At 34.9% G+C, this 21,063-nt stretch overlaps 1 protein-coding gene across 1 annotated transcript in view; it reads left to right on the top strand.

The window, feature by feature from the left end:
* Positions 1 to 1,619: 1,619 nt before the first annotated feature.
* The window catches only part of LOC121739184 (epithelial discoidin domain-containing receptor 1-like), a 90,329-nt gene continuing 70,885 nt past the window's right edge, over positions 1,620 to 21,063 (top strand). Inside the window, exon 1 of the mRNA XM_042131533.1 lies at positions 1,620 to 1,891. Within this exon, the coding sequence (XP_041987467.1) occupies positions 1,621 to 1,891 (271 nt within the window). The 5' untranslated portion in view covers position 1,620. The remainder of the gene's footprint in view (positions 1,892 to 21,063) is intronic.

Genomic DNA, 21,063 nt, shown 5'->3' with positions numbered 1-21,063 from the left:
GTTCCTAAAAAGAAATACACTGTTTCTTATAGAGGATTATTGACAAGTAAAATAAGATACTGTTTATTCTTCCAAAAAGTAATAATAAAACCGTAGAAATTGAACATTGACTGATTTGTATTTATCGACAATATATTATGTAAATTTTATTATTTCTACTTCTAATCAGCTTGTTAGGGTTCCGTTTAAGAATTCAGTTGTCAACCAACTTTTGTTGATTAGAGAACCCTATAACGGAACCCTAGCGAGCAGATTTTTGTATACTTATACATTAAAAGTCATAATATAATTTAAGAGTAATATTGTCCTACAAATAAAAGAGTCCATATTTTAGGACCATCAATTCAAAGTATGAAATCCTTTCTATCTCTGTTAGCTACCACTTTCGAGATTTTTCGCAAATAAAAATGTTGTTCATCTTATTAAAATGAAGCTACTCACAAAAAATTTGCTTGATAGTAATAAAAAAAATGTTCTAGGGCTCCCGTACTATAGTAGCTATGTTGTATAGCTCTGAGGTAGAATTTTAAAATAGTAGTTGTTCATAATAATATCTAGGATGCAGAGTTAAAAGCACTATTCAATTGTAATCTAGAGCATATCATTACGGGCCAAAGTCATAAAAGATGAAAAATATACTCGCAGAACAACAATAAAACAACAACGATGCTAAAAAACAAAAGTTATTGAAATGTCAAATCCATAAACAAACTTCAACAATCTTCAACAAACTTCAAAAATGATTTACAAAACTGACTAGAATTAATGAATTCGCAAAACATATTGTTTAATATTTTCGACTTAATTAAAATACATAATAAACGTTACGATTGCAAAGTTTTTATAATCTAACTTTTAGCATTTCAAACCGAAATGGGGTATTTAAGTTTGAAACTAAATCCTCAAAATGGCGAGGCCCTTGAGGTATAGTTTCGGTAATAATACCCATGTGGTCATCCCTTGTCAATCAAATGAAGGACATCTGCGGTTCATCAGGGATATTGATTACGGCCCTGGACATGAAAAATGACGGTTTAAATTATTATTAATTGCTGGTTTATCCCATATGAATTGAGATATTTCTACGGGCTGTTAACTACGTGAAAATCCACTATATCAGCTGTTCAATTACAGTTGTTTGTTGACACATGTTTTTGATGATAGCTGTGAGAATACTTACTATTCTTTTCATCATTATTCATAAAGTTGTTTCCTCAAATAGTTTAACATGTGTATGACAATAACTCTAGATAGGAACTATAGCTATAGCCTGAATGAAAATTAACATGATCGCTAAAACTATACAATTTATACAACTGCAAAGTCAGTATTGTGCAAACGTCTCAAGTGCTCTAACACACGAACGGCGCTTATTGACGGCACGCGTCGACGGTAGTCGACAGCAGTTGGCGGCACGTGAAAAGTGTAAAACAAAGTCACAAGTTTTTAATACTAGTACATCGAGCATAAAACTTCCTCTGAAATGACTAAAAATACGTCGTTTTAGGGAACGTGACTTTGTTTTACAGTTAGTGACGTTTGTACAATACTGACGTCACAGTTGTACCAAACTCAATCTCGTAGACAATTCCAATAACAGTCATCTTGTTTCCAGGCACGATGCGGCCATTAGCGCCACTAGTGATCCGGCTGCTGGCCGTGTCACTGGTGGCGCTGGTCCTGGCCGAGCCCGGTCCCGGCACCGCCGTGGTCACGCAGCTGCCCGAGAGGACCACCATCCCGATCCGCGTGACGCCGCAACGCAAGCAGCAACGGCAACGCAACCGACGCCGGACGACGACGACGACAACCGTTGATCCGTACGAAGACGAGGATGATCATACCACACCTGTCACCACCACCACCGTGGATCCGAGGAGCTTCGATCATAGTAAGTACTTTGCTGTTGTTTTTAATTTGACTTTGTCCACAAACGGAATTTCACGAGAAATCTCGCGTTTTGAACGCAATAGACATCGACTCGTGCATAGGGAATTCCTAAGACAATTACGGCGAAGCCAGATGTTGCCCAATTTGTATGTTTAATCCTATATCAACTACTCATAATAATAGGCTTCCTAGCCTTAGTGTTATCCTTAACATGACTATATTATTCTAATGGTGCGGTCAAGTTGGTCATAAAATATTCCAAATATCACGATATGAAACATCTCAGCTAAAGTTAGTAAATAGCCATCCACACAACTTTATAAAGTTGTACCTGCGAGTTGTAAAATATAAGGACTCCAGGTAATTCCACTTATAAGATGGCCATCTGAACGCCGAGAGTCGAGAAAAGTTAGTAAAGGTATACGTTGCAAATTAATATTTACATTCATAAACTTTACTAAGTTCAGTTCAAACGAAACACGATTGCTAGTGCAAACATCTCGTATTTGACCGCCGTAAGTCCACCTAAAGAGCGAAGCTTTAATAATATCTGTAGTTTATGTTACCAAAGCAAAAGTTTCGTTAATCTGGATAAGTTATACCGTGTCTATAGAACGACTAAGAATAATTTGGCGTGTGAGCGGTATCAAAAGAATCGACATACTGACAGATTTTAGTGATAAAATGGCGGATTTCCTTTGTCAATCTGTCACTTTGTCTATTCTTTCGAAGAAATAAACCGCTTGCATGCTAGACCTACTGATAAAATTAATTTTCTTCGGCCACGTAAGATGATACCTACTTGTATGACATTGACAGAAGGATTTCTGGAAAATCAACTGTCTTCTATTATTTATGTAGTAATTTTAATTTCATGATTTTATTTTCAATTTTCAAGATGGCGGTTTCAGATACAATTGTCAGCCATGCGCCAAAACATACTTGTAGGGTTCAAAGTAATTTCTATTCAGTGTCGGATATGGCTTCGTTATTTAATTTTAACTTTTAATTACTTGCTTTTGTTTCCGGGGCTCGAAAGGTTCTTGGTCGATTTTACTTTTATAAGTTTTCTTGTGTACAAAAACAACCTAAAAATCTGTTATTTTCTTAATAATCTACGTTTTTAATAGGTACTCTAAAGACGTTATAACCCAGTCGCGAAGGCAAACGTTAAGTATTCATCTGTAAAGTAACAAAGATTATAATGTGGAACGAGAATTTATGCATTGGATCATAGTTACTATCATATTGTAATTCTTAGCACACGTTTTATAAGGGATCTGGCGTGATTTAGTACGTACCAACGCCACTGGCATTGAAACACGCGATAAAGAATTTAGTACAAAGTGATATTAAAGATTTGTATTATATTACATGAATGGAGTTGTTATCTTTACAGTAAAGTAACTAAGCTTAAAAATTTTATAACAAAGAATAGTCCTGAGATGTTAGTTTAGATATTATTTGGCCGGTTTGTCTGTCTGTCAACTTTTATATATCTTCCCTCTGCGTGCTGTATTCTGTTTTGTTTTTGTCTGTCTTCACGCTGAAACCACTGTACGTATTTAGTATGGTATGGAGATATTTTTGTCCCGAAAAAAAAACATAACATTTCTCGGGACTAAAAAATAAATGACAAGAAAATGCAATATCTAGTTTAAAAATCACACTCAATTCTCAAGTATAATAATTGAAAGTTCAGTCAACATTATTAAAGAATCCTTTCGCTATAAAAACTTTTTATTAGCATAGTTTTTGCGGATGTAACAAGCAAGCACTTGGAAGCGTTCATCGTAGTCGGTACCTTGGCAACTGTGGCACGGAGCCAAATATTCAGCGTTAGCATGCTGTAAATAAAATTTTACTAACTTTTTCAGAACTTGTTTTAAACTGCTGATCAATACTAGTGTAACTGTAATTGCCAATTATTTCTACTAAAGTCTTGTAAAGATTTCATGACGGAATGGGGCAGAAAACGTGCAGATGGATCACGTGGTAGAGCATTATGTCGCCGCTCACGAATACTCGCAATTATTCAACACACGACTAACAAGTAGCAACTGCTATTTTTTGTCATTGACGTTTTAACCGACTTCAAAAAAGGAGGTTATCAATTCCACCTGTATGTATGTAATATTTCCAGAACTGCCCAGTTTTCATATGAGTATGTTGGTTGGTTGGTTGGTTGTTGGTTTATCAGCGTCTGAACAAATGTGCCAAATTTCGAAATTGTATGTATGTATGTTTTTGGGGTTCCGTAGCCAAATGGCACAAATGTCTGTCTGTCCGTCCGTATGTCACAGCCACTTTTCTCCGCAACTATGAGAGCTATGCTATTGAAACTTGGTAAGTAGATATAGTCTATTAACCGCATTAAGATTTTGATACAAAAATAGAAAAATTATTAAAATTTTAGGTACAACTGAAACAAAAAAAATATTATCTAACCTATGCGTGTGGGGTATCTATGGATAGGTCTTCAAAAATCATATTGAGGTTTCTAGTATCATTTTTTTTATCTTAATAGTTTGCGAGAGAGACTCTACCAAAGTGGTAAAATGTTTGTCCTCCCCCCCCCCCCCCCCTTCTAATTTCTAAAGTAGGGGCATGATAATTCTAAAAAAATATATGATGTAAATTACTATAAAAACTACCAACAAAAATTGGTTTGAACGAGATCTAGCTAGTAGTTTTTTTAAACGTCATAAATGGTAAAACCTTAACTTTCATTAAATCAACTGAAATATAAAAATAAAGCAAAAACCTTTTATTTCATATAAATAAACATTATTGCTGCTGCGGAACCCTTCATAGGCGAGTCCAACTCGCACTTGGCCGGTTTTTTTATGTTTGTGACCGCATATCTTCGGAAGTACAAGTCCGATATTTAAAGTGATTCTTTTTTTGTACCAGTATAGTTCAACAGGGTCTACTGCAAGTTTCTTCAAAATCGGTTCAGTAGTTTTCGAGATAGGGAATTTTAATTCTCAGTTACGTACAATTTTCAAGTCGGTTTTATCTTTTTAAAATACTCTTATTAACTCCCCTTTTATGAAGTCGAGCCGACTCATTGGTGCCGAAACATTTATCTCTCATTTGTTATTTATACAGAGAAACTAATGTTATTTGGTTATTATGCTACCGAATTTACGCTCTGCAAAGTCATTAATTAACTATCTCATACGATATAATATATAACTTAGAAAGTATTGTTTAATTATTATTGGTGATTAAATAAAAATTTGTCCGTTTTCGGTGGTATTTTCGTACCGACGACCTACAAACCTTTTAAAAAAGGGAGCATAGCGTAGCATTAATATACTAGCAGCTCCGTCCATGGGTCACTTTCTATTCGTAAGTACGTTAATTTTTAGTCTCAAAAATAATCTCTCGCAATCTTACGATCAAGATCACGTGTCCTGGTGCGAGTTTAACATTTTTACCAATACTAAAAGTACATAGCGCCGCCAAACAAGCTTTCACTTAAAAAAATAAGATAATTTTATGACTACAGAATTTAAAGGTCTCATGCATCTTTATAATATGACACTTAAATACAGTATATCGCATCGCGTTTTGTTTTTGTAACATAAAGGTCCATACACCCCCATTTTCCTTACCATTATCTTCAAAAGTGCGTTTGAATAAATTTTACGAAAAAAAATACAGCCGGAGATACAATCAAAAGTTTCCCTTTGAATCTAAAAAGTCCTCTCTGAAATTGATTCGATAGCTTTTGTTAGAAATTTTATTTAATCATTGTATTATAAGGGGTGTGGTTTTTCCAAGGGGTGTTGTTTAACATGTCAGTCACGTAGGCGGGTTGTTTCTAGGTGTTCATATAAATTACCGACAATTCCAGCCTGATGTTTTTGTTTATTTCCTTTATGTGTGTCACATATGCGCTTAACATGCAATGAAAAAGTAATTTTATGTTTGCCCATTGCATTTGTAATTGCGATAAACAAACAATTGTATAGACGTTAGACATTAGTTTGCAAATCGATAAAAGTAATAGCTTTTAATGACATAACTATTTAACTAATATTATAAAGAGGTTCTCGAAAGTTTTTTTTTTGCTTTTTTGAGTACGTTCCCAAATTACTGGATCGATTTTGATTAAATCCAGCGTATATTACAGAGACAGATACTACGGAGAACGAGAATATTTTGATTATTATACGAAAAATAAACAGTGGAATTCCACTTTAAAGTATTCGATAAAATAAGAAACCGTTCACACAATACTTGATTAAAATATTTGTTACATTGTCTAAAGATAAAAGCGAGAGGCAAAATGAGAAATCGCTTTTTACTACAGCCCATCTATCTAATAAACCTAATATTGGTTCGATACGCGCTCAAGAGGCGTATAATAACCCTCGCCCCACCAAGGGGGAGAATTAGACCTCAGCTCGTATTTATGAGCCACCACACGGAGAGCTCTAAAAGAGTTTTTAGTAGACACGTTCATTATTATGACATTTCTATACGAGTCTTAGATAAAAAATAATGGATCTGTTTTAGGATCCTATATCAATAGTATTCCTTTGTTTGTTTTTCTTAAAGGTATACCAGGAAATTGTAAATAAACTAACCTTAGTAAAATACACGTGTGTTGTCTATGAAGCCTACTCTGCCCCAGACTCAAGAGACGTCTTCCAAGAACTAAACCGGTTTAATTACATCTTCGGAAACGGCTAGAATTCTCATTTCTCGGTAATGAAACAAGAAACGTGTAGAAATTTTCATAAAATATCTGCTAGTACCTGTAAATATTGTTAAATCAAAATATTTTTAAACAAAATAGGAATAGGTGTGCGCGACTAAAAGACACAATTAGTAGCAGATTTCTACGATCGTATAATAAATAATATTATAGTTAATCAGGGTAAGTTCGGACATATGGTCAAGTCCGTATAATTCAACTTATCACTTAATAAGTTAGTGTTTTTTTTTGCCTGGCGCTACAGTGCATATACGCCATACTGCACTGCAACCGCAAACTGAGGTACCAGGAGAACAAAGTATTTAATTTAGCGTTAACTTAAATTTTCCGGTCTTACAATGTATCCGAACTTACCCTGATTAACCTTATTACATTAGAATATTCAATGACCATATTAGACACAATGTAAGTATACAATACTTTCTCAAAAGACGATTAGTAAGAGTATTGCTTGAATAAACTCTCTCAAATTGCAAACGACGGTACAGCAAACAATTTATAGGTTCACGCTAACCCATTCCTTGAGAGGGTGAGGGAACTATGTCCTTAACTACTGCCCCGCTGGACTCAATTGTCCTTAAATTACATTTTCTTGCGAATGCTGAGACATCAGCGTTATTAGAATGTTGGATGCATTTAAACAAGTATTATCAAATTTTTGGCTGTAAATATTTACATCTGAATTGTAAACTATTGAGAATATTAACTTTGACAATTGTTGTAAGTTTTGCTTAAATGTAAAGTTTGCAAAAAAAACAAAAGGTAAGTATACAGTTCAGTTCAGTACAGGTCAGGTATGCAGTTTAATAACGTAGATCCGCCATCTGTTTATACATCAATTCCACTTACGGTATGTTCTAAAAGAACAAGCTGTTAACTGTAAAAGATATATAAAGTATGTTATGTCTCAGGCATGCCTATACACAATACTATATCTACAACTCCTACAACGTAAGCTCAGGTTGGTAAGTGCCAAGTGCGTACTAAGTACGTCTTGCCAGTTCTGAGTAGTTTGCGTAGTCTCGTTACTGCACAAAAGTTCATACTTGTCTCAGGTATCTACAGATTCAACAGTAGCCTAAATTGTCGTCCTACTATTTTTAACTTTTCACTAAGGAAAAAGTATCCTAGATCCTTATCCAAGACACATCCTTATCTAAGATAAGGCATACCCAATTTCATCAAAACCAGCGGTTGAATTTTAAGCTTAAAGTATGAGACTGTTACTAGACCTAAAATTTTTAAGAAAGCATGTAGGGAAATTTCTATAAATTGTGAAACAGATATAAGTATAAAACGTTTTTCAAATAATGGATAGCTACAAATTAATCCCGCATCTATAAAATGTTAACAATCTATAAATGCAGGCAGTGAGCTTACAAAGTATTTTAGTATTTATTACAGGAGGAATGAAAAAATTGAAAACATGACTGGATGAACCGGGTAAGTAACATTTTACAAGATAAACGCAATTACTCATTTTATTCCTTAACATTTGATCAAACCTTGTAACTTACCTACTTTATCATGTGGCTAATGTATCTACATTCTAGATATACATGGAATCCACGTTTTATAATAATTTTCCCCGTGCTAAGGCCACCATTTATGCAAATAATAGGCCAAGTGCGAGTCGGACTCGCGCACGAAAGGTTCCGCACCGTTAATAGAGCAAAAATAGTCCAAAAATTGAGTTTTTTGTATGGAATCCCCCGTTAATTTCTGATATTATTTTAATATTATTATTATTTATTACAGTACATATGTATTTAAAGATTTTTTGAAAATTTAATGTGTATATCTGTTGCCATTATTGGTATCGAGCAAAACAGGCCAAAAAAATTACGTTTGTTGTACGGGAGCCCCCCTTATATATTAATTTTATTTTGATTTTAGTATTTCTTGTTACAGCGGCATGAGAAACACACAATCTATGAAAATTTCAGAAGTCTACCTATAGCGGTTCTTGAGATACAGCCTGGAGACAGACAGACGGATAGACAACGAAGTCTTAGTAATAGGGTCCCGTTTTTACCCTATATAGGTACGGAATCCTAAAAACGACAGTTTCCAAATGTTACTTACCCACCTTATCCACTCATCTCTTCAATTATGTCGTTCTAACTTGTTTTATAGCTACGTGCAAAACATTGACGTCGAGCAAAAATTAAATTTTCGAAAACGAATCGATACAAATGAAATTATTTCGTCAGCCACGCTAAAGCAAAAACCATCGACCCCGCCGTAACGCGATTACTGTTAACTATATACTATGCAGTATACTTTACTTTAAACACTACAATTTTGTGCTGTGCAGTTTCAGTCTCATTAATGAAATTTTCATTACACGGCCAGTCTGAGATCAGCTGAGTCCCACAGACAAGAGTTGAAAAAAATATGATAAAGTCATTTTTTTTTTCAAATATAGGTAGTAGTCCTAATGTCGTTGAAACTAAGGTCGAATTTTGACCATTGGGCGATCTCTAGTAAATATTAAACGTTACTATTTTGAATTATGGAAAATTTTAAGAGTTAGGACAACTCAATAAAAAGCAATTAGATTGCAAATAAAAAGGGTATTGCTAGCCTATATAAACGTTACGAAAGACATGGTTAGATGGTGGTTAGATGCATCGAACAAAACTTATGATAAAGTGTAGACCAAATTTCTTAATTTAAGTGGACTGTATGTTTTTTAAATGTTAGATCCCTAACTTCTAAAATCTGTGGATCCCTACATGCATAAGGATGTAACAAAAATAAGTCTAAGTAAAAATAATACTTTAGGGTGTGTGCGTGTTCCTTGTAGAGAGTTCACTGTGAAAGCAGCAGCTCTGAAAGACCATTTTTTCACTTTTGTATGGGTAAACTCGTGACGCTCGGGCGTGAAAAAAAAATTGGTCTTTCAGCGCTGCTACTTTCACAGTGAACACGTATACACCCTTAAGTATTATCACTTATTTTTGTTACACGCTGTAAAGTGTTTACACTGCATATAAGTTCTGTATCATACCCCGATAATAATTATCAATCAAACTTTCCGAACAAACAATTAAAAGTTGTAAGCATTGTGTACCTAGCGAACTTTATACTTGTACCACTATTCTTGTATCTGACGGGTTATCAGGTAAACAAACACGCCTTTGAAACTTCACGCAAAAAGGATACTGTATAATATTTTCTAATTAATTTTCTAACATCCTCAGACATCTATTTATTAATACGTGAGCCAAAAACTTTGTATCCCTTTTGACGAAAAATGGGGAAACGTAGGTGAATGAAATTTTGCACAATTATAGTTTATATGGTGAAGGAGTGCATCGAGCTATTATTATTTTGAAATTATGCTTTTATCACACATTTTTTTAACAAATAAAACATTACACACACTACAATAATCCTATACATGATAGAAGCCTATACATACGAATTGTACTCTTTTATTTATGGTTGAAGTCTGTTGACAACTAGGTGACAAATTGAAAATGGATTATAGTTTTTTTTTATAGAATCTTAGATACTATTAGGCAATGCTAACACGGCCAGAGACAAGAGTTGAAAAAAATATGATAAAGTAAATATTTTTTTACAAAATATAGGTAGTAGTCCTAATGTCGTTGAAACTAAGGTCGAATTTCGACCATTGGGCGATCTCTAGTAATTATAAAATGAGCTTCGTTACAAAGTCAGTTTCATGTATTAATTAGCCTTAGGTATACGTCTTATATAAAATATACGATAGGTATCTGTCTTTGAACATTAATTAAACATTTACGGCCGTTCCCAATATTTGATCTATCTCTGGTTTTGCCCTACTAGAGATAGGAATAGCTCACATTAGACATTAGAGACATATATTTTATGTCAATTGTGAGCTATTCCTATCTCTAGTAGTGCAAAACCAGAGATAGATCAAATATTGGGAACGGCCGTTAGTGTAAAAACAACAAACGTCAAAACTAGGGAAATCATAAGCCCAAAACCGGTATTGCGAAATTCGCGATCCAGTTACAACTGGTCCAAACCGGTTCAACAAAGAGCTGAAATTAAATTTACGCTCCGCAAAGAAAAAACTAGTTACAAGAGGAAATTGGCGGAGACAGTGACAAATTGTATCCGCAAGAGCAAGGTATTCCAGCTCACTCTAACATACCTTTGATTGTATTTTTTATTTCAACTACAACGGTCGACGCGTTTTATTATTTTAAGAAATTTTAATTTAAAATATAAGTACTTATGACATTTAGCTAAATAAGACCCTAATGTTGCAATTTATTCTCGGGAATGGACTCGGGAGGATAATAGAAATAATAAATTGAGTCAATCATCGCTACGCTACATTATTTTAATTACGAAAAGAGAAAAACATTTAAGGTTTTTAGGCAATAATTAAATTTTTATAAATTAATAACATTACAACTCGCCATTTAACTTGATGTTTTAACTTTTATCTTTTATCGATATTAAATCTTTAATACTTTTTTTACCTAAAAATATAATTTATATAGATAAAATTCATTAAATACAATTACTTACACACAAAAGCGTTAATTGTACCGATATCTATAAACACTATCTCATAAAAGATTTAGATTGAAATAATTATATTACACTTGTATCAAGTTGAGCGAGCGAAACGAGCGCTCTTAATAAAGCGAAATAAATAATAATTTATGAATCAAATACCTTATTAATTCATAATGTTGATTTATATTTTTCTGTTTTAATTTTATTAAGTAACACGAAGTCAATGAGTGTTTGCTATACCGAGCAAAGCTCGGTCATCCAGGTATCTACTATTAACCTAAAAAGGCTAGTTCTCTAGTATTATTTGGATGCAGATCCATCTATCAATTACCCTTCTTTTAATCTTTACAATAAAAAGTAAAATAAAATCATTAATTCCGGTAAAACAGGAGTGAAATATTAATAACAATCAATTAAATTAACCCTAAAATGTGCTATGGCACGCGAATATAACGATAGTGTTAATACATTTACGTCGTTAATGTTAAAATTAATATGACACAACTAAAGTACATTTTAAAAGGTCATTACAGGTAAATGCGTAATTTAACATATTTTAACATACAAATACATTACGGGGGATTATATCCGCTACGCAGGGTGGAAATATTGCCGATTATTGAGAGATATAGATATATATTAGATATAGATATATATAGATATATATATATATATATATATATATATATATATATATATATATATATATATATATATATATATATATATATATATATATTATTTATTTTTTTATATATAGGGGGTTTCGGGGGCGATAAATCGATCTAGCTAGGAACCATTTTTAGAAAATGGCATTTTATTCGTGTTTTATCAAATACAGAGCGAAGCTCGGTCAAATAGCTAGTTACGTATTAAGTAATCAAAATATTTTCTCATATTACAGGTATCTCATTAAATCCAAAGTGTAATTGTAAAGAAAAGCAATAAAATAGCTCGTTAGTATGTTAGTGCGGCTCGTACGAGCAGTGGCCGGCAGACACTGGATAGATGTGGCACAAGACAGGGAGTGGTGGTCAAATTTGGAGGAGGCCTTTACCCAAACGGGGGTTCCAAACAAATAAATCACTATGTAACATAATAGATAATTATATTAGAAATATTAATTTAGACATTTGATTGTTATATTTTGTGACATTGCTAATGATAAAATTTTATAATTGCAAATACAAACAATAATTGTACTTTTAACATTAATAATTAAATATGCTATTAAATTGATGTAGAATATGATATCCATGGAATGTAGTAAACGAAATTTTTCATCATAATTGCAAATTTAAAATATTATGTAATTTAAATTAGTATTTGGAGCAAATAAAAAGGCTTTTTATTTATTTATTTATTATGTTAGTGCGGCAAATAAACGTAGCGCTGATGAACATTCACACTCGTTGGGTTCGTTGCTAGGGGGAAGATGTAATGAACTTCTGCACTTGTGACTGCCGCTGCCCGCTTCCCTATTACGTCATTAATTCCAGCGAACGTCACTGCCACTGCATGTGTTTTTAATACCTTGTATTATTACATGGGACAGAAAGACCCGAGGTAATCGTTTGTAAATTTTATTACAGTCGATATCGAGGGGTTTGGATTCCGAAATCATGTTGAAGACGTTGAGTTAGCCCGGCCGCACATTGTCCGAAATTTCTGATCAGAAACAGTTGAACGTCCGCGCTGTCTCTTACATTTTGTACTGAGCCGAGTGAGCTCGAACTCGCCGGAAGGATGTTTCGGATAGTGTGCGGGGTGGCGGTCCGTTCTTTCAACTGTTTCTGATCAGAATTCGGACAATGTGCGGCCGGGCTTATTGATAGATAACTGAAATCAAATAATAATATTATGATAGGCCCAAAAAAGAATAAACATATTATTATTTGTAATATTATGTATCTGTAATAGGCAACTTATATTAGTAATCAATATATTAATTTATTTTATAAACAGTTGGTACATATAAAATAATTCCACACCTAACATCGCATCTTTAATAAATAAACGTAAAGAAAGAGAAGCGCTATACGAATATAGTGGAATTCTTTCCTTTTACGTAACTAAGTAACGAATCTCTCTCATTTACGCTTAATCAGATAAGTTAAGGTTTTTCTAACAAACTAATTAATTGATGATAGAACTTAATCTCTCATTAAGCAGAGACGTTTTTCGACACAAAGTTTTTTTTTATTAACATCATCACACTATACTCTATATTTTGTAAATCAGGTTTTTTATTGCAGCAAGTATTTAAAGTAAATATACTTTGTAACGTTTTGAACTTAATTCCTTTATAAATTATAAGTGAAAATCAAATATAGCTTTAATATTAACGGAAACAGAGCTGCTACCGATACATTTTACTAATCCCAATAAAGCAGTTAGTTCCAAAATAGTTGGGGAACTAATCATAGCAGGTGCACGACTTAGGGCGGAGCCATATTGCTACTTTGCGTTGCGTTGCGTTGAGTTGACGCTGCGACGTTTTACAAAATTATATATTGTTTGTGTTGCCTACGGCACCCTACGGTGTGTGCAATAATATACTTGAACGCGTTATCATTCCAAACGTTATCATAGAGATATTGTTTAGAAAAAGTTTCGATAGCGCAATTCAGGACTGTGCGCCGTTTGGTATGCTATAAGTTATAACGTTACTTCGAGAATGTGAATAGGTGTTGGCCGATTCCCCGACAAAATTCCAACACATCGCTTCAACAATAATTAAAGGATGTTTTCTGAAATGCCACATTAGAAATTTGCGTCTTTGGAACTCAGTGAACTTTTATAGACGGAGAACTGAGAAGTAACGAAGCGGGAGAAAAGGTGTTTCGCTCTGATTAGTCTATGTTATGGCCGCAGATCCATTTCTGCCTTAATGTTTCTAACACTGCAGTTTGCAATAGATGGAGGATGCGGTTTTTCGTTGCGAGGATGCAACGCAACGAAGCAATGTGACCTCACCCTTAAAGCCTAGGAGAAATAAGTAATAACTTGCACGTTGCCTCGGATTATCCAACTTTATATGACGTCCACAGTTTATGTTGTCGCAATGTTTCGTGATCGTTAAATGAAATCAATCGAAAAGTTTTTTTTTTATTTGTAAGGTCATTAAATCTTGATTCAATAAAATAAAGCAATACAACCGTTTTATACAACATAAGTTGATGCTCACAATTCCGTTTTGCCAGAATTCTAGCGTGGGAACTGAACATTTTTGGGGTAAAATGTATCTTATCTTTTCTTCTGAAACTTAAAGTATCTCCATAGCGAATTTCAGGAAAATTAGTTGTGTGGTTTAGGCGTGTAGAGGTAAAAAACAGACAGACAGAAACTCATTCGCATTTAATATATTAGTATGGAGACTTAAAATATTTAATTCGTTTACACTGAGGCTGCTAAGTTATTAGACTGATTTAGTCGGGCATAAATTTAGTTAGATTTAGTTTAAGGCTTATTCCCAATCATTTTACACGTGCAGCCTTTGGACCAGCTATACGCAGAGGGCATACGCGTGCAATATAATGACGCGTTTAGGGTAGTGATGCGGCTGCCCAGGTTTTGTAGCGCATCCGGCATGTTTGCGGAGGCGCGCGTTGATGACTTTTATGCAAACGTTAGAAAAAGATGCGCATCGTTGATGAACAGGCTCCAGGCAAGCCCCAACACTATCCTAAGCGCGTTGGCATGCAGGTGGGACTCCCCACTGCTGCGGCATTGGATAGGCCTGCATGCGCCTCAAGCTAGGTGCAACTTATTATGAAATATGGAAACAACTAACCTTACTAACATAATTTTTAAGATAAAATATTGTAAGTAACAAAACTAACACTACCACTAACACTACTAACTTAGTCTAAGAAAAATTGTTACTAACTTAATAACTAATACTTATGGATGTGTTGTCCGAAATAAATGATTATTATTATTATTATTATTATTATAAATAGGTAATACTAGCTTACAGAGAGTTACTTTTAGCTGAACAAAATGTCAGTTAAGGTTACCGCAGTGTTTTGCGTGCCTACATAAAACCACAACCAAAATTCACATTAAATAAACAAAAAGTTATGACTTTGTATTTGTTCCAAATAAAAATATGTAAGTATTATGGGCAAAGTAAACTCCCTTGATAACGAGTTTGTGAGTCGTGTCAGTAAAATACAAGAGTTTATGTAAATTCCACACAAATTACACGTCGAAACTTCGCGACTCGATATATCCCTTATTTTGTACTGAATTTTTCCTTAGATGTCATCGAAATACCATGCTCATGCTCAAGTCTAATGTATCGGAGTTATCGTTCTATAGGATAGTATTTCGATGTCAGATATCAATCTATCCATTTATAATAAGGTACTGCCTTTTGTGGTTATTTGTGTTGCTGTTGCTATCACATTTTACGCACAAATAAATATAAAAAGCTTTCATTGAACGGAAAATAGATATGGAATACTTCTGTGATTTATTCTCAATTTCGTAGACCGTGTGAAAAATATATAAATCAGGATTTATTTATTAATCGTCTAATATAAATTCAATACGTGGGAGAGCCATGCTTCGGCACGAATGGGCCGGCTCGACCGGATAAATACCACGTTCTCACAGAAAACCGGCGTGAAACAGCGCTTGCGCTGTGTTTCGCCGAGTGAGTGAGTTTACCGGAGGCCCAATCCCCTAACCCCTACCCTATTCCCTTCCCTACCCTCAACTATTCCCTTCCCTTCCCTACCCTCCCCTATTACCCTATTCCCTCTTAAAAGGCCGGCAACGCACTTGCAGCTCTTCTGATGCTGCGAGTGTCCATGGGCGACGGAAGTTGCTTTCCATCAGGTGACCCGTTTGCTCGTTTGCCCCCTTATTTCATATTTAAAAAAATGGAGGATAAATGGAGTTTGAAGGAGGTATTTTGTGATAGAGAATTTAAGGAGTGTAAAGTAGGTTTTTTAGTAGCTTTTTCACACTAGGAGATTAATAACTATGATCATTGTCAAATATAAATGAACGTAATCGTTATATTTGTCCAGCATGGGAGATAGCCGCATTGAAATTAATTAGTAACTAACCTAATTACACGTTTTCAACAAAAAGCTTATCGAGTCCTCCAATTTAAATACGAACGAAAAATTAAAACGACGCCTTGTGAAATGACAAATGGCTATTGCAAACACTTTCATTAAACTCCATTGCTAAAGAGAGTAATTTCAACTTCTTTAATTCAGGCATAAATTATTACGGAACTCTATGTTTTAGCGCACCGTAATATAATAATTATTCAACAGTATGAATTATTAATTTCGTTAAAAATTAACGTGTTAGTTACTTTAGACTCATTGACTTATAAAGCTTTCGGAATCATCATAACAGTTATGATGATTCCGAAAGCGCATCGTCAGTTATAGAGTTATAGAGACGTACCATGTCAAAGAAGTTTGGGTCAGTCATACTGAAAGGAGACGAAACCTTAGAGTATACATTAGCAAGCTATAGAGCGCGCGCATCGCTCGTTCCCCGTTGTGCCGATCGTAAGCAGAAGTTCTATAGATACTTGTCAAACGTATAACGCAAGTCTAGTGATGTTCCATTCGCCATCGTTTGACGCTTATAGGAAAATATGTTCACACTCGTGCTTACAGTTCATACCTTGTTAGAAGCACTCTATAGCTTGCTATAATGTATACTCTATGAGACGAAACATTGCGTGACGCAGCTATGCATAAAACATAATATTATACAAAATTAAAATGTGAAATTGTGTCACGCTGCTTATAAATGTAATTATCTATTTTTATACGTGGGAGAGTCATGCTTTGGCACGAATGGGCCGGCTCGACCGGAGAAATACCACGTTCTCACAGAAAACCGGCGTGAAACAGCGCTTTACCGGAGGCCCAATCCCCTACCCTATTCCCTTCCCTGTCCTCCACTATTCCCTTCCCTTCCCTCCTCTATTACCCTATTCCCTCTTAAAAGGCTCTTCTGATGCTGCGAGTGTCCATGGGCGACGGATGTTGCTTTCCATCAGGTGACCCGTTTCCTCGTTTGTCCCCTTATTTCATTAAAAAAAAATTTGATTCACTATTATCGCAACGCATTTTTTCGCCTTGTCTCTTCTTAATAATTCTGATAAATCTTAGTGAAAACTAATGTAAAATACTCTTGGAGACAGAATTATGCTGAAGTAATACAGAATATTGTAAATGTCATTATACCGAGCTAATAAAAGTCGGAAAAATGATACACGAAATATTGGTGTCCCAAGACGCAGCCTTACGTGAAGAGCAAGCACATTAGCCTATGAAAATTCGTACCCGTAATCAAATAATGATGAGCAGGTCGGTTTACGAAGAAAAATATTTATTCCCCTCTTATAGACCTATGAATAAAGAAACATTAAAGAAATAAAAAACGTCAGGAGGGTTCATAAGTATTCTTCTATGTTCCTGTGTTCTAAGTTTCTTGGATTCCATTTATATATAGAGGGTTATCAAAATATTTTTGTCTTTCGTTTCGAATAATTCGACAACACCAATCAAGTCGTAATAATTGGCTTCGACACATATTAATAATATACCATCTTCTTTACAGAAGCTTAAAAGCTTATTAATAGCATACTAGTAAGTAATACAGAATGTTAACAATTTGCAAAAATATTTTCCTCTTACATTCGTACATATTACAAACATGCGGGGTATTAACAAAAATTTATTAGCGAAATAAAATCAGTAAAATGCGTATTCTTTTTTTACTAGATATCGCAATATGTAGCAATGAAGGTCGTTGTAACTACTGCGGTTTCGATGCGGCACGGCCACAAAATTTATGTACCATCGAGTCTGCAGACCCAGCTACCCGGAAACCATAACCGAGCGTAGTTTTTCTTCACTCCGCTTTTCACTGCCGGTGCTCCCTAAATGCGGCGAAATACACGCCGTATAAACTCAGCGAGGTATCGCGCGCCGCTCTACATACTCAACATTTATGAAATGATATCGGTCGGCTCTAAGTCCTCGGAGGGCTGGCCCCCGGTTAAATATTAAATTTTGTAAGAATTTTAAATTAGAACATTAGGCGCGGCATCTCAGCAGAATTTAATATTAATAACGCTATCAGAACGGACTCGGTAGGAGGCTGCAAACAATGAATTTTTAATAGTTACTTTGCGACGGGCAATTAATGTAATGAGGTAGCAAGTTTTAGTCCACCCCGGGGGCCGCTGCAAATTAGAGTTAATTCAACGCTAGATTCTCGGGTGATTATTCTGTTTGGAGCGAGCAATTAGTATCGATAAGTATCAAGAAAATTTCGGTTCGGTAATTCGTGATAAAATTTCCTAATGCTGGAAGGAAAATTATTTTCCCTCTTTAATGTTTGTACTTTGTTTCAAAGCCAACACGAATTACGTCTGGCCGCCGTGGGCGTGATCAATAAGTAGAATATTGTTGTGCAACATCACGTAGTGTTGATTGAGTATGAATAATGTTATTAACGGAAGCTCTATTATGACCTGACGGCTATTTCTACGCACGTCGCCGTAGTTTCCATACGTACTAGCCCATGTTTGTGTAGGACATAAAGGAAGTTAATGTATTTAAATATTCCACAGTCTTTGATCCCAGCCAGTAATTAGACGTATCAACGTATGTGTGCTCACGAGAGTTTACAATAATACACGGTAAGCTCCCGACTTATGAATAATTAATTGTAAAATACCGGCGTAGCTTAAGCTCGTCATAATTGGAATTACCTCGACAGACACTTTGTCTAAGTAACAAATTGTTTTTCTGTTTGGAGCGTTTCGCGCAATTTGCCCCCACCATATATCACACATGTCACGGGGGCGGTCTGGATTATACACGCATCGCTCAGGCTATATGATTAAGACGACTCAGATATCCTGACGAATAACCCGACCTTAAAAATGTTCAATTTCTCCATCAATTTCAACTTGGATCATCAAAGATCTAGCAATTTATAAGTTAGTTTAAAAATGGATCGTCTACGCCTGACCTACTGATAAGGACTAAGGTTTACTGTAGATCTTTTACACACGGTATTATAATAAAATCGGCGTAACGTAACCATTTAGCATAAGCTTGTTATCCATGTAGCTAATGTGACCTACCATCAGATTAACTCTCGATCGTTTACACCTATAAAATCTACAGAAACGCACCGACCATTGAAGAGGGTGATTCAGCATAATGTTACATTAATTTAAAAACCTTCCTTAGAGACACGTAATACGCGATTATAAAAGAGGGTACGCAACAAAAAGCTTAAACATGTTTAAATTTCGGTACCCTCTTTAAAGTAACAGTCTCCGGAAAGCGGGATTTGAATTTTTCCTTTGTATTTCACCGTCAACGTGGATCTATTGTATTTTGTTTTATTAAAAGGAAAATAAACAAAATTCGGGGCTTATGCTACATCGCCTCAAGCCGAGGTATGTTGCCGTACCTTTGAAATTCCCGTATAAACGGTTTAGGGATGGGCGCGTTATCCACGGATCGATTGTTACAACTTACAATCTCAACATTCTCGACACACCTCATAATACAATATTTTGGCTCTAGTGTACCTGTTATTTGAAAATATATATTTTTTTCTTACAAAGTAAGATTAAGACACGTTTGAGAGTGTTACAGACTGCTATAATAATAGCTATATATTCTACAACGTAACGTAATCCGACAGCAATTTTAAAATTTGATTTGATCTGAATAGGATTGTAATAGTATTTGATATGGCATTTAATCCCTGCTGAAAATTGACGCTAGTTCCCAAACACTAGGTTTCATATTACTCTATCCAATTAAATGCTCTGTAATCCACCCTCGCTGTAACTATTGACTAAACGAATGTGTATCTGTTTGTACCGGTCGAACTTTCGCAAAAATTTGTTACCTTAATTAGATGGTTTGTCCTTGTTTGATAGGTTGGAATGGCTTAATAGACAGAAACAAACCTCTTATATAATAATGTCTGTAACATCGAAATATAATACAGTAGTATTTATTATTCATGGGTCTGGACAACTTTATTATTAACAGAGATTAATAATTTATATAAGCGTTGCAGTGAAAATTATATTTTTCTTTGGTTTCAAGTAGCCATAAGATTCTCTAAAACTGTAACTAGTTGTGGGTACTTTAATAATAGTAGCTCTCAGTAGATCGAGGACAGATTCGAACCTGTGACGTGCGCATCACTAAACTGTGTACATGACTGAACCGCCTGGAGCGAATATGACTTAAATATACAGAAATACGCTGAGGGGTGCTTTGATTCAAAATGCTACTTGTATTAAAATCATTAGGAGAATGTTTTGTTGTACTTTCTGATATAATGGCTGTTCTTTCGAGAATCGTTATCTTCTTTTAACTTTTACCGTATTTTTTTAGTTTATAACATTAGCTAATTGAGAAAATATGCCACACATCATGACTAGGGAATACAATCTCGTTCTCGCGAGATCTCGGCCTTTTTTAGCGAGATTGATCTCGGACGAAAAAAAGGCGGGATCTCGCGAGTTTGACGAGATTGCACAAAAGCATAAAAACGTCTTATTTGAAGCGCGGACTGACACGGACGGGGTTGCGATCACGGAGTCAAAACAAAGAGGAGCTGGCCTAAGCAACTGTGTGTGATTGTCAACTAGGTCCTGAATTTTAACTTCTCGTTGTTTTGTTAGTTATAAAAGAACTATTTTATTACTAAAATATTTGTGTTTGATAGTGCGCTTTTATAATGCTGGACGTCACGTTATCGTGGACGCCGGCTTCTACGATAAAACGTTGGGTGTACGTTAAAATTAATGCCCTTTTGCTTTACGCACCGCGGACGTTTTGTGTGGTTCAGAAGTGTAAACGTTGTGATGTTCTCTGACATGCACGTTAAAAAGT

Source organism: Aricia agestis, chromosome Z (genome assembly GCF_905147365.1).
Source record: "Aricia agestis chromosome Z, ilAriAges1.1, whole genome shotgun sequence".
Classification (NCBI taxonomy): domain Eukaryota; kingdom Metazoa; phylum Arthropoda; class Insecta; order Lepidoptera; family Lycaenidae; genus Aricia; species Aricia agestis.
The sequence above is the reverse complement of the archived record's forward strand: the minus strand, read 5'-3'. Positions and strand labels throughout refer to the sequence as shown.